Below are 13896 nucleotides of genomic sequence, written 5' to 3'. Positions count from 1 at the left end.
GGGGATTCAGGGAAAAGTTAGCAACAAAACTGTTAGTATGTAACCATCCAACGGAAGGTTCAAAGCAGTCCATCCTAAAGGAAATCAGTCCTGAATATTCATCGCAAGGACTGATGCTGAAGCTGAAATTCCAATACTTTGGCCAATACTGATGGGAAGAACTGACTCACTGGAAAAGACCCTGATGCTGGGAAAGATTGAAGGCAGGAGGAGAAGGGGATGACAGAGGATGAGATCGTTGGATGGCATCACTGACTCGATGGACATGAGCTTGAGCAAGCTCCAGCAGTTGGTGATGGACAGGGAGGCCTGGCGTGCTGCAGTCCATGGGGTCGCAGAGTCGGATACGACTGAGCGACTGAGCTGACTGAGTGGAGGTTGGGTGTTACAGATCATCCAGCCTGGACTTGAACTTGCTGCTTGTTTCCCGAGTGCGCTTTGACTTACATGAAACATGGGTCTGGAGAATGATGACAGACAGCTGACTTGGACGTGATGGGGAAGAGTAAGGGCCTCCCTTTGTGACGTCTTCTGGTGGGCAGGGATATCAGGTGGTGATCCTGACTTACCACATAGAGGGGTGGAAATCTGGCGTGGTAAGAAAGGCTTCAGGAATATTACTGTAACTCAACTTTTTTTTTCCTTCTGTTGACATTACTTCAAAGTTGCTGTTTTGGGCTGTTTGGCCTTATTTTGCATGAACACATCATTTATTAATAATAGCCATTGTTGCTGTTGGAGAAGGAAATGGCAGCCCACTCCAGTATTCTTGCCTGGAAAATTCCATGGACAGAGGAGCCTGGTGGGCCCCAGTCCATGAGGTTGCAAAGAGTCGGACACGCCTGAGCGACTGAGCATTATTGCTCTGGTGTAACTGCAGCATCATGAATACGGATGCAAACTTAAGACAGACAAAAATGGATTTGAAGGTGGTCCTCCAAGTGCCAGAGACTATTGTTAATTTCATTTTGAAAGATTATTGTCAGCATGAATGCAAACGTAAAATCCTGGAGCCCTCATGGACACCCAGTACCACTCTCCTTTGTCTCGGAAGCACTGGTCTGATGGCTTTTATAGTTTTGTGATAGATACCACCAGATGCTCACACAGGGAAAGGACTTGTGCACGCTCACACAGTATGTGTTGTTGGCAGTTGTGGGACAGACCCCATGCCTCGTGCTCCTGCCCCAACGCAGCCTGCTGCACCTGTCGGCCGTGAGTAGTGTCAGCATGCTCTTCTAGACTGTTGGGGGTTCGTTTGGACAGACCGATGCATCTATGTTAGGTTGCTATGGGAAAGTATTTGTTGCTTTGAAAATTTTAATTCTTTAATTGAAGTATAGTTGATTTATAGTATCGTGTTCACTTGAGGTGTACATACAGCAGAGTGACTCAATTATACATACACATATACGTATGTATATATATACTTATATAGATATAAGTATATATACACATATGATGTGTATGTGTGTATATATATACAAAAGTCGCTCAGTTATGTCTGACTCTCTGCAACCCCATAGACTGACCCCGCCAGACTCCTCTGTCCATAGAATTCTCCAGGCAGGAATACTGGAGTGGGTAGCCATTTCCTTCTCCTATATGTATATGTGTGTGTGTGTGTGTGTGTATTTTAGATTCTTTTCCCATATAGGTTATTACAAGATACTAAGCTCCGGGAATTGGTGATGGACAGGGAGGCCTGGCGTGCTGCAATTCATGGGGTTGCAAAGAGTCGGACACGACTGAGCAACTGAACTGAACTGAACTGAAGCATAATTCCCTGTGTTATGTGGTCCTTTTTGGTGATTTATTTAATATATAGTCCATGGGGTCGCTAAGAGTCGGGCACGACTGAGCAACTTCACTTTCACTTTTCACTTTCATGCATTGGAGAAGGAAATGGCAACCCACTCCACTATTCTTGCCTGGAGAATCCTAGGGACAGAGGAACCTAGTGGGCTGCTGTCTATGGGGTCACACAGAGCTGGACACGACTGAAGTGACTTAGCAGCAGCAGCAGTGTGTATATGTTAATCCCAACCTCCCAATTTACCACCCCCCTTCTTTGGTAATGGGACCAGCCTTACTTCTTGGAATGACTCATGACCGAAATGGGACAAACGATTACTCATTTATGCAGGACTGAGAGGTGTCCTGGGAACAGTTGAGGCTTGGTGCAAAAAAGACAGCTGGCCACCCTACTTGATAAAATATTAACATATAATTCTTACGATGCTGCTTTTGGTGAAGAAGCAGAAGTGTTCATATTCTTAATCGGATTTCCCCCCAGAGTTTGCATATTATTTGCAAAACTTTTAGAAACATAGTTACACCTTCTATTTTATTGTTGCAAACTAACAGTTCATTAAACTAACAGTTTTGTTAACTTGTGCAGATAGCCCCTGAAGTGTGTATCATGTTTATGTAACTTCTTGCTGCCACCTAGTGGCTAAATCCAATAGGTCCTTGGGGATTAGTGGGTTTAAATGTAACATTTTAATGTTTAAAAGCTTTGACACAAAAACAAACCAGTTGGTCAAATTAATTTGTCAAGAGAGTGTTAGTAATTAGTTAACATTAAGAGATCTTAAAATGATAAATGTATAAAATTAGGCATATATATAAATTTTATGACATATATAAAAATAAATAAAATGTAGACATTTTTTGTGGCTCGAAAAATATGGTTTTTATTTTCATGTAAAGCAGCTTTCATGCCAGATGTCTTTCATGTAGTATGTGTATAAAAATGTTTATGTACTTATTCATTATTTGCCACCAGTTATGGTGGTCGGGCTCAGTGGTTGAGGCAGACGGATTTAGCTGCTGTGTGGCATGTGGGCTCTTAGTTCCCTGACCAGGAATCGAACTTGCGTCCCCTACACTGCAAGATGGACTCTTAACCACTGGACCACCAGTGAAGTCCCTCATGCAGTTTTTGAAACTCTTTACTGAAGTACATCTTACATGGAGAAAAGTGTTCATTATCATAAGCGCATGTGTATAAGTTTCCATGAAGTCAACATACTTGATTACGTCATTACCAACCCCTCCCGCAGATATAACCACTGACTTTTAGCTTCATCATTTTGCTTGATTTTGTACTTCGCATAAAATGGAATGACATAAGATGTACCCTGTTACGTGTAGCTTCTCATATAACATTTTAATGCTAAAGTAATTCATGTTTCTTTTCAACCTGGACAATGCGGTTGTTAACAAACTAGATTAGCCAAAAACATGGGAAAGCCCAAGCCAATCTTATGATTTTAGTATTTTTCCTGATAGTCTTTCTTGAGGGAAGCAGTGGTATGTATGAGGTGCCTGCCTGTGCGTGTGTGTGTGTGTGCGCGTGTGCACGCGCGTGTGCGTATGCTGCCCGGAACCTGTATACATACATTCGCATCTGTACAGAAGTGGGACTGTATTCCACACCCTGCCTTATAACCTGTGTAACTTCTGTTCTCTCAACATTGTTTTATTTATGAGATTCATACTTACTGTCTTTTAAAATTTATTTACTTTTAATCAGAGGACAATTGCTTTACAATATCGTGTTGGTTTCTGACATGAGTCAGCCGTGAGATACACATGTCCCCTCCCTCTTGAGCTTTCCTCCTGCCTCCCACCCCATCCCGCCTCTAGATGGTCTCCGAGGGCCAGGCTGAGCTCCCTGCATCATACAGCAACTTCCCATTCGCTACGTGTTTTACATAATGTAATGTATATGTTTCCATGCTGCTCTCTCCATCCGTCCCACCCTCGCCTTCCCCGGCTGTGTCCGGAAGTCTGTTCTCTACGTCTGAGTCTCTATTCCTGCCCTGCAAATAGGTTCATCAGTACCGTTCTTCTAGATTCCATATGTATGTTAATACACGATATTTGTTTTTCTCTTTTTGATTTACTGCACCCTGTGTAACAGGCTGTAGGTTCATCCACCTCACTGGGACTGACTCCAATTCAGAACAATGTGTCTTGAGCTGGATGTGACTTCTCTGAGAGGACGGAGTCCGGTTCTGGGGTCCACAGGTGGTGGTGGGTGGGTTATGGGCTAGAGGCAGGAAGGCTGCGGCAGTGGAGGGGCGGGGCTTGTGAAGGGGCGGGGCTCTTAGGAAGACCATCTCCCTGCTCCTGGCTGCGGGGCTGTTCTGCGTCTGATCACCTGGCCACGGCTGGCACAGTAAATGTGTCCCCTTCTCCATCCCCTTTCCTGCAGCATCGGGATCATCTACGGTTTTGCGGCAAATCAGTACATGAGGACTCGTGTGGAAGAGACTCGGAAATTGTCAGAAAGTAACTTCAACGACCTGAGAACTCTCCTGAATGTGGTACCAGGGGTAAGGACCACAACCCGTCTTTCCCCCGACGCTTTGTGTCTGAGGCCTTTTGGAGTTGCTTGTATATTTGGAATCACATTTGAACCTGCTGAAATCCAGGTGTTGTCTTTTAATTTTGCAGATAAAGGAATAAAGGCCTAGTGATTTTTTTTTTTCCCAAGAGTACAAAGTCTCATTTCAGAATTAGTGCTCTTATTTCTGGAGAAGGAAATGGCAACCCACTCCAGCATTCTTGCCTGGAGAATCCTGTGGACAGAGGAGCCTGGTAGGCTGCTGTCCATGGGGTCCGCACAGAGTCAGACATGACTGAAGCGACTTAGCATGCATGCATGCGTGCATGCTCTTTATTTCATTTCACTTTATTTTTTGTCTTATGTTATTATAATAACATAATACTTATTATAGAAGTGCTTAAGCATTTTAAAGATCTCATGATTTCTTTAAAAAGCAATATCTCTGGTGTCACTGTCCTTTCTTCTTGGCAATATAATTGACCCCACATCATTTGCTTGAAATTGCTCTGGTAATGAAACCTGTTTTATAAACACTGATTTGCTAATATTTGTATGCGTGTGTGGTCTCATTGCTCAGTCGTGTTCGACTCTTTGTGACCTTATGGACTGTAGCCTGCCAGACTTCTCTGTCCATGGGAATTCCCAGGCAAGGATACTGGAGTGGGTTGTTATTTCTTTCTCCAGGGGATCTTCCCATCCCAGGGATTGAACTCTTGTCTCTTGCCTTGGCAGATGGATTCTTTACCACTGAGTCACCTGGGAGTCCTGCCTAATTTTCAGATGTTAAATCTCTTTTTATTGTGGCTTGGACCTCAAGAGGAGGTTTCATGTAACCTTTTTTTTTTTTTTTTTAAAGCAAATCGACTATATACTGGACCAGTTTACCCACCCTAAGGAGAAAGCATTTGACGATTTGGATAGTGAGTAACACTGAACATTGCCTCAAATTTGGTTGTTTGTCTTGGCTAGAAAATGCTGTGGTCATCTCCCATAAAACATAGACTAAGAAACGAAGTATGCTGTTTCTCCAATTCCTGCGTGAACACGGGAGAAACAGAACCATAATTCCCTGGTGTTACTGACAGTGCGTCGTTGGTGACTCAGACACTGAAACCTCACATTTATTGTGAAAACGCTCTTGCTTTCCTGCAGCCACGGCGCTTCTGCTTCACTCCCCTCATGAGAGAAAAAGTGGGTCTCTGTCACGTCTGCCGTTAAAGACAGAGCGGGACCCAGAGGAGCTGTGGCTTCCAGAACAGAGGGGTGGGCGGTGCTGTTTCCTGAGTGCTCAGCAGTTAGCAACCAGGGCCTCTTTTGCCCTCAAGACATCTGGTAATGCCTGGAGGCAATTTCAATGTCCCAATCAGGTCGGGTCCCATTCATTGGTAGAGGCCAAGGATGTGGCTAAAAGTCCTACAAGGCAGCCCAGCAACAAAGAAGGATCCACCTCCAGGTGTCGCTAGAGCCAGGGTTCAGTGACCCTGGTCCAGGTGGAGATGGGGGCGGGACGCGGGCAGCCAGGGATCAAGGTGAGAAGGCACACAGGTTCCCGGGTCGAAGAAACACCAAGTCTGCACTAAGTCTTCTGAGGGGCGCAGCCGGTGTGGGCACTTTGATGTGTGCCAAGAAATCGCCACATAACAGTTTCTGCCCAAGTGGGCTCTGAGGTGCAAAGTGGGAGAGACTAAACCAGGCTACGGGACCCTACCTTGGGACCTAGAGGTCAGAGGCAAAGAGAGAAAGAGCCCATCTTCAACGTCCCTTATACTTCTTGGGATTTAGATATTAACTCGTTGGTGGGAGACAGCATTTACGAGCGTCTCAAACCCAAAGTGCTCCCTGTGCTGAAGGACATCAAGGACTTGGCAAAAGGTAAGCGGTGTGGCCCCGGGACCCAGACAGCGTCCACCTGTCCCGCCTCCACTGGTACAGCACAGCTTCCCACCCTCCCTCCCTCCCTGTCTTCCTTCCTCCTTCCTTCCCTTCCTTCCACACCTAGCCCCATACTCTTCGCAGTCTCCTCTGCCAGCACCCTGCTTTCCACTGCAGCCGTGAATCCCAGCGTTCATTCTGATGTGAGTCCTGAAGGTGTTCTCCTCCAGACCCTGTGCAGCATGTGCTTTACCTGCCGAAATGCCACAGAACCTTCTTCAACTAATACATATGTATACATGCATAGATATGTATATGTTAACTCTGTGTGTGTGTTAGTCACTTGCTTGTGTCCGGCTCTTTGCGACCCTATGGACTGTAGCCCACCAGGCTGCTCTGTCCATGGAATTCTCCAGGTTAGAAACTGGAGTGAGTTGCCATTCCCTTCTCGAGGGGATCTTCCCAACCCAGGGATTGAACCCAGGCCTCCTGCATTGCAGGCAGATTCTTTACCATCTGAGCCACCAGGGAAGCCCTGTATTACCACTGTCCAGAGACAACTGGGCTCCTAGACTGTGTATTTAACCCTGTTAAGGATTGAAGTTTAAAACAGCAAGGCCTACCTTTAGAATATCTAAAGAAAGCTAAGCACTGAAGAATTGATGCTTTTGAACTGTGGTTTTGGAGAAGACTCTTGAGAGTCCCTTGGACTGCAAGGAGATCCAACCAGTCCATCCTAAAGGAACTCAGTCCTAAATATTCACTGGAAGGTCTGATGCTGAAGCTGAAACTCCAATACTTTGGCCACCTATGTGAAGAACTGACTCATTGGAAGACTCTGATGCTGGAAAAGATTGAGGGCAGGAGGAGAAGGGGGTTGCAGAGGATGAGATGGTTGGATGGCATCACCGACTCTATGGACATGTGTTTGAATAAACTCCGGGAGTTGGTGATGGACAGGGAAGCCTGGCATGCTGCAGTCCATGGGATCGCAATGAGTTGGACATGACTGAGTGAGTGAACTGAACTGATCTTTAGATCAGTTAGAATGAGTCTCACCCCATGATTAAATCATCACCAATCACAGCAGAGGCTCAGTGGTATCCGAATAAAGGAAGGTGGATGGAGGAGAAAAAAAGAAAACAACAAAAAAGGATTCTTGCTTTTGTCCTTCCTGGGGTATTGTTAGGGTATACCAGTTGTCCAGCATTTCACAATGAATCTGTTTAAACTAGTGGAAATAAATCTTCATTTAATGGTTAATCTTGGTTCTACCCATGAACCATGATTGTGAGGGAAGGAGATGGGTTGAGGATGAGCCCTTCCTTCCCCAGATGGTAAGGAACTGAGGCCTTCTGCCAACCAGGTCATTGACTGAGAAAGCTGATGGACCAGCCCTGGTCAGTCCTCAGATGAATGCAGCCCTAGCTGCCAGCTTGACTGTAAGACCTGGGAGATCCTGAGCCCAGCCAGTCAGCTAAGCCAATCCCAGGTTTTGACCGTCACATACTGTGAAGTAATTAATCTCTGTGGCTTTAAACTGCTGACTTTCCAAATAATATCTCCTGCAGCAATAGATAACTAATACAGGGAACAATCATCAGTTTCCTCTCCAGGCTTCAACACACGAGGAAGGAGAACGAAAAGCTTCTGATTTCCTAGTCAATATATACTGTGCTATTTATGATTCCTTATCAGACTGTAATACTCCTTGATTTTAAGGCAGCAGATATCGTATGGATCATTGGAATAATAAATAATCTCTTTTGGGGGAAAGAATCACATTAAAAGCAATATTGATTAAATATACATCCTCATTTCACGAAAGTTAAAATGTAAAAAAGAAAGTGAAAGGAGCCTGTGAATCAAGGAAATATGGTAATCTTTAAAAACTGAAAGAGGGCCTGCTGTGGAGCAAAAACATGATTGAAAGAAAAAAAATGCACAAAAAGAACAGAGTGTTTTAGATAAAGAGCTCACTGTCCAAGGAGTGTAACCTCTCTTTCCTGTTAATTAGTACATGTTCTTACAACTGAGTGTTACCTCTCTTTCCTCCAGCAACCACACTTACAAATGAGCTCTTTGTGATCATGGCCAAGATGTGGCCCCAAAACCGCGTGCTACCATCTTTTGTTGAAAGTTAAATGGCATTAGTTATAAAATGGAAAAGACCTTGATGCTAGGAAAGATTGAGGGCAGGAGGAGAAGGGGATGGCAGAGGATGAGATGGTTAGATTACATCACTGACTCGATGCATATGAGTTTGAGCAAACTCTGAGAGATAGTGAGGGACAGGGAAGGCTGGCGTGCTGCAGTCCATGGGGTCACGAAGAGACACAGCTGAGCGACGGAACAACAACGATCAGATGACAGCCTCCATAGCAGAGTGTCAGGCTGGAGTACCAGAGTATTAGAAAAGTGGGTTTGCAATGGAGTAACCTGTGTTTGTTGACTAAGCTCATTAACTAATAGTATGTAGCAGGGGTCTCATAAATACCATCCTTCAAAGTGTTGATGAGTAGGCTTGATATCACTAGACAGCACTGAATAGGAAATGAAATGATTTCTGCCTTCTTCAGGGACAGTCAAGGCCTTGACAGAGATTCACCGTCTACACTCATAAGAGAGATCAGATGCTGAAAGTGTAACTGGGGGCTAGTGGAAATAGGATGGAAGTTTGGTCTGGTATGTTTTATTTTTCTTCCAAGCTCACAAATCCCTTTGAATTCTATGCACAGACCACAGTTTACAAACCGCCGATTTTAGCTTAGTTTTTCCAGGTAACCAGGTTATACCTGAGACAAGGAGCTCAGGGTTGTCATAGAGTTGAATAACAAGTTTTCTGCAATGTCTTGGTCACTTGCTGTTTGAGCATTTCAGCCACAGGAAGGAAAATGAAACCCAGACTTTTTCCCAGAGAAGTTTCCCTCTGTAGCTGCCACCAATACCCCCTCCCCCGCCCAGTCCTGCATCTTAGCAGAAAATATTACTTAACTGGCAGGAGGAAAGAATGGGGCCCAGTGGCTCCTTGCTGCTTCACCTTGCGACTTCTTCCCTTGTGTCCAGTAGACACATAAAAACCTTCCCTGTCCACTGCCTCCAGCATCCAGTGGATCCTCTGGATCCACCCATTATAACGTCAAATGTTGGCACTTCACCAGTGGATTCACCAATCCTTGGTCAAGATCTAGATCCTACAGACTGCAACTAAGAATGCTGTGTGCTGCAACCAAGACCAGGCACAGCCACATAAATCAATACCTATCGAAAAGAAAGAGCTGGTGTGACCTCAAGTTGATGCCAGGCACCTCTGCACCCCAGACCCCTCTTGAGCCCGTTCACTGGAGTGTTGGTCTGCCAAGGTCTCCTCCAGCTCCAAAGTTAGGTGAACATAAGCACTGTGCAAAAGTGTGCAAATGATGCAGCGTGGTTGACACATTCTTTACTTTTTTGCCTCGTCGTTTTTTATTCACTCAGTCGTGTCTGACTCTGAGACTCCATGGACTGCAGCACACCAGGCTTCCCTGTCCATCACCAACTCCCAAAACTTGCTCAGTCTCATGTCTGTTGAGTCGGTGGTACTGTCTAACTATCTCATCCTCTATTGCGCCCTTCTCCCACCCTCAACCTTTCCCAGCCTCAGGGTCTTTTCCAGTGAGTCAGCCTCCTGGTTTGCCCAATGTTTAACATTTGCCTTACAATTCTAGCTAGGTCGAAATCAATTAAAACAGACCTATTTTTCTTTTCAGTGCTTTCCGTATTATTGGAGTTTTATATATTTCTTAAAACCAGCCTATGTGGTTAAATGTTAGCCTCTGGTGTTGCCAGTACTTAGGAAACTGCTTCACCAAGTTTTTTTTGTTTTTTTTTTTGCTAAAAATTCTTTGTAGCCTTATGTATCTGGTGGCCTTTGGAGAAAGCAGAAACCTGCAAATGGATTTCTGCAAATCATGTTTGAGCTGCAGGGCAGGCAGGACCTATAAAGGAAGTATGCTATGAGCTGGTAAAATGTTAGTTAAAATTGAGAATCTAAAATACCTTTCCCCTGACTTCAGATACATAATATATGTGATCTTGGTAGGCTTGGAATGACTCCCAAAGTTATCACCCAGTAGACCTTTTATGAAATGCTTTGAAGCCTTTGAGTTATTTCTAAGTCATTCTTGGGACCCATAAGCCACATGGTCCCTAAATGGACTCACATTTTCTGGGCCTTCAACTCACTTTATCATCCATCATTCTTGTCGTTTTTGTTCGTTTCTTGCCTTGAAATGACTCATCCTGAAGTCAGAGTGGAAAGGGCTCACATTAAAGCGTGAGGTGCGCGTTGTGTGGTGAGTCATATTTGGGGACGCTCTTTTGCGCTCTCTTATGCATTTCCAGTTGCAGCCACGCTCTTGCTGCCCTATGGCAGACACCTATTGAGCCTCTAATGTGAGCTGGGTACCAGCTCCATGCTTTGCTGCTGAACCTGGGAGGTAGGTGGAAAAGACAAGAGTCTGAGCTCAGGGTGACTCTTTGATGAAGTCTCTATTATTATCTCAAATTACTGTTAAGATAGTAGTTCTTCTACTACCTTGTTATAGCATCTTCAGCAAACTCTTTCACCTCTCGGGACCTTGTTTGCTCATCTGCAAATTAGGAGGTTGGTTGGGTCATCTCTTGGCTAACGAGGAGAGTCTCTGATTCTAGGTTAGGCTTCAGCAGGTTTACCCTTAGGAGATGGCATTGCCCGTGTCATCCAAGGTGGTGCCCCAGCCTAGGTCTGGTGACTTACTCTAAGACCTGGGGAGGCTTCCAGGATTGGATTGTCTGCCTCTTCATCCCAAATGGGGATCTCACCTTATCAGAACAGAAAATCTTGGGGTCTGCTTCAGACAGTCCTTTGTCTTGATCCAGTCCTGGAAGGTAGCTTGAAGAACTGCGGTGAGACTGCAACATAAAAGCATTAAAGTGTGTGTGGTTTTAGAGCCAAGTTTTACGTGGTTGCCAGAGATAGTTGGGGAAACCAGCTTTTAAGGGCATTCACACTTTTCCTGGGCTTCCCTTGCAGCTCAGCTGGTAAAGAATCCGCCCACAATGCGGGAGACCTGGGTTTGAACCCCTGGGTTGGGAAGGTCCCCTGGAGAAGGGAAAGGCTACCCACTCCAGTGTTCTGGTCTGGAGAATTCCATGGACTGTATAGTCCATGGGCTCGCAAACAGTCAGACATGACTGAGTGACCTTCATATCACACTTTTCCTAGTAACACCCTGTTGTGACCTGATACTCCACCATCTGTTTTGTGAACCCAGAAGACAAAAAGCAGTGTCCTCTAAACTTCACGTCACTTATGCTGTGATTTTAAGTTTTGCTACCTGCCTACTCACGCATGTTGATTCCTGAGCACCAGAGAAATCAGAGAGCAAACAATCTGTAGGGATTGCCAAGGATAAGAATGTGTCCTAGGTTCTGGAGGCTTCTAAAATAAAAGAGGCAGACTCTGCCCTTGAGGGATTTCACTCTGATCATTCTGATCCCCACATTTTGTGATAAACCTTGCGGTGGGCTTATCATTTTTCAGATGAGGAAGTTGCTGAAGAATATTCAGGTATCTGCTTTGGGTTACACAGAGAGTATCTATGTTGAAATCTGTACCTAGACTGCCTGAATCTAAATCTGGGATCTTTTCTCTCTCTCTCTCTTTTTTTTTTTTTTTTAACATTCTCCTTTTATTTATTTATTTATTTTAAAATTAAACTTTCTATTTTATATTGGGGTATAGCCCATTAACAATGTTATGATGGTTTCAGGTGCACGGCAGAGGGACTCAGCCATACATATACATTCTCCTCCAAACCCCACTCCCATCCAGGCTGCCACATAACAGTGAGCAGAGTTCCCTGTGCTACACAGTAGGTCCTTGTTGGTTATCCATTTACAATATCGCGGTGTGTACATGTCCATCCCCTGTCCATGTCCATGAGTATCTCTTCCCCTCACCCTTCCCCCCTGCTGCTGCTGCTGCTAAGTCGCTTCAGCCGTGTCCAACTCTGTGCGACCCTGTGGACAGCAGCCCCCAGGCTCCTCTGTCTGCAGGATTCTCTAGGAAAGAATACTGGAGTGGGCTGCCATTTCCTTCTCCTCCTTCCTCCCTCGGCAACCATAAATTCATTCTCTATGTCTGTGAGTCTGTTAACCATGAAGTCTTTCTCTGCGTCTGTGAGTCTGTTTCTGTTTTGTCAGTCAGTTTATTTGTATCATGTCTTTTTAGATTCGGCAGATAAGGGACCACATCTGTGATCTCTTGCTGTGTCTACTTCCAGCTTTTTAAATATCCATCGCTAAGATCTGTCTGGGTGTCATCAGGTTTCCCGTGAATTAAAGCTGCCCGGGACTGGCGGTGTCTGGGCTGACCTCCTCAAGGCTGGGCAAGGCTAGGGTGGAGACACCTTTTCTTGTGGCTGCTGCTCCAGCGCCAGCCACTTAATGCTGCGCCCATGGGTCCCGGTCCCGTTCCTACGTTGACACTCGCCCCCGTGAGTCTGAAAGAGCCCCCGGGTGGGGGAGCTTAGCCGGCTGGAGTCGCTGGCCGAGGCAGACGGGGCCACAGTAGCCCTGTATTCCCCTGTCAGTCTGCCCCTCATCGCGGGCTCTCCTGGGTGCCTCCCAGTGTCATTTTTGCAAGTCGATCTCCAATTCCTTTAAGGCCCTTTTGTAGATGGGAGGGATTTTTATCCCCTGCTGGTCAGCGCAGCAGGTGCCTCTCCTCTGAAGCGGGCTGTGTTCCTGACAGACATGAAAACTGACAGAGATGCCCTGGTCCAAGTGAACACTATCTTAACGGACGTGAAGCATGCATCCGCGTATCTTCGCACCAGCCTGAGAGATGAGAAAACGAGCATGGAGCAAACGCTCACGGATCCCCAGTGCTCCTTACCTGCAGTGGCGCCCACGTGCAGCAGCATCAGGAAGTCTCTGAGCGTCCTGGATGACAGTGCCAGTTTTGATCACGTGAGGAGAGGGCAGTCCTGCTCCAGGGCGGTGTCACTGGGACGGCTGGGGAGGGTTCAGTGTGGTTCACCCACCAGGGGACCGGTGGCCGGGGGGAGGGGGGATCTCTGTCAGCCTTCCTGGTGATGTGGCCACCACGTCGGAATGGCTGCAGCTGGAGAGAAGGGAGGATGGGAAATGCTCCCTGAGAGTTCTCTGCCATTCGTTGCTTGAAACGTATCAGGATGAATGAGCTGCCAAGGTGGGGCCAGTGGTCAAGAATCCACCTGCCGATGTGCGGCACCCAAGAGACGCATCCTGGGGTGGGGAAGATCCCCTGGAGGAGGGCACGGCAACCCACTCCAGTATTCCTGCCTGGAGAATCCCTTGGACAGAGGCGCCTGGTGGGCTACAGTCTGTGGGGTCACCAAGAGCCAGAAATGACGGAGCGCGCACCACCACCCTCAGAATGAATTCAGCTCCCCACCATTCTTCTTTCTCTGTTTATTTTACTTTGACAGTTTCACTGTGTATGTTTTTAAAAATATTGGCTATATTCCCTGTGTTGTACACTAGATCCTTTAACTCATGTTATCCACAGTACTCTGTACCTCTTCATTCCCAATCCTGGTATTGCCTCTCCCCCTTCCCTCTCTGCATTGGGACCAATGTATCTGTGATGAATTTAGCTTTAA

General features: G+C 46.0%; 1 protein-coding gene across 6 annotated transcripts in view; it reads left to right on the top strand.

The window, feature by feature from the left end:
* The window catches only part of PROM1 (prominin 1), a 142492-nt gene that overhangs the window by 87550 nt on the left and 41046 nt on the right, over positions 1-13896 (top strand). For all 6 annotated transcript variants that reach the window (XM_040237564.1, XM_040237560.1, XM_040237563.1 and 3 more), the window contains 4 exons: positions 4223-4343; positions 5214-5277; positions 6140-6229; positions 13005-13222. In XM_040237564.1, the coding sequence (XP_040093498.1) occupies positions 4223-4343; positions 5214-5277; positions 6140-6229; positions 13005-13222 (493 nt within the window). The remainder of the gene's footprint in view (positions 1-4222; positions 4344-5213; positions 5278-6139; positions 6230-13004; positions 13223-13896) is intronic.

Source organism: Oryx dammah, unplaced genomic scaffold (assembly GCF_014754425.2).
Source record: "Oryx dammah isolate SB20612 unplaced genomic scaffold, SCBI_Odam_1.1 HiC_scaffold_3, whole genome shotgun sequence".
Classification (NCBI taxonomy): Eukaryota; Metazoa; Chordata; class Mammalia; order Artiodactyla; family Bovidae; genus Oryx; species Oryx dammah.
The sequence above is the reverse complement of the archived record's forward strand: the minus strand, read 5'-3'. Positions and strand labels throughout refer to the sequence as shown.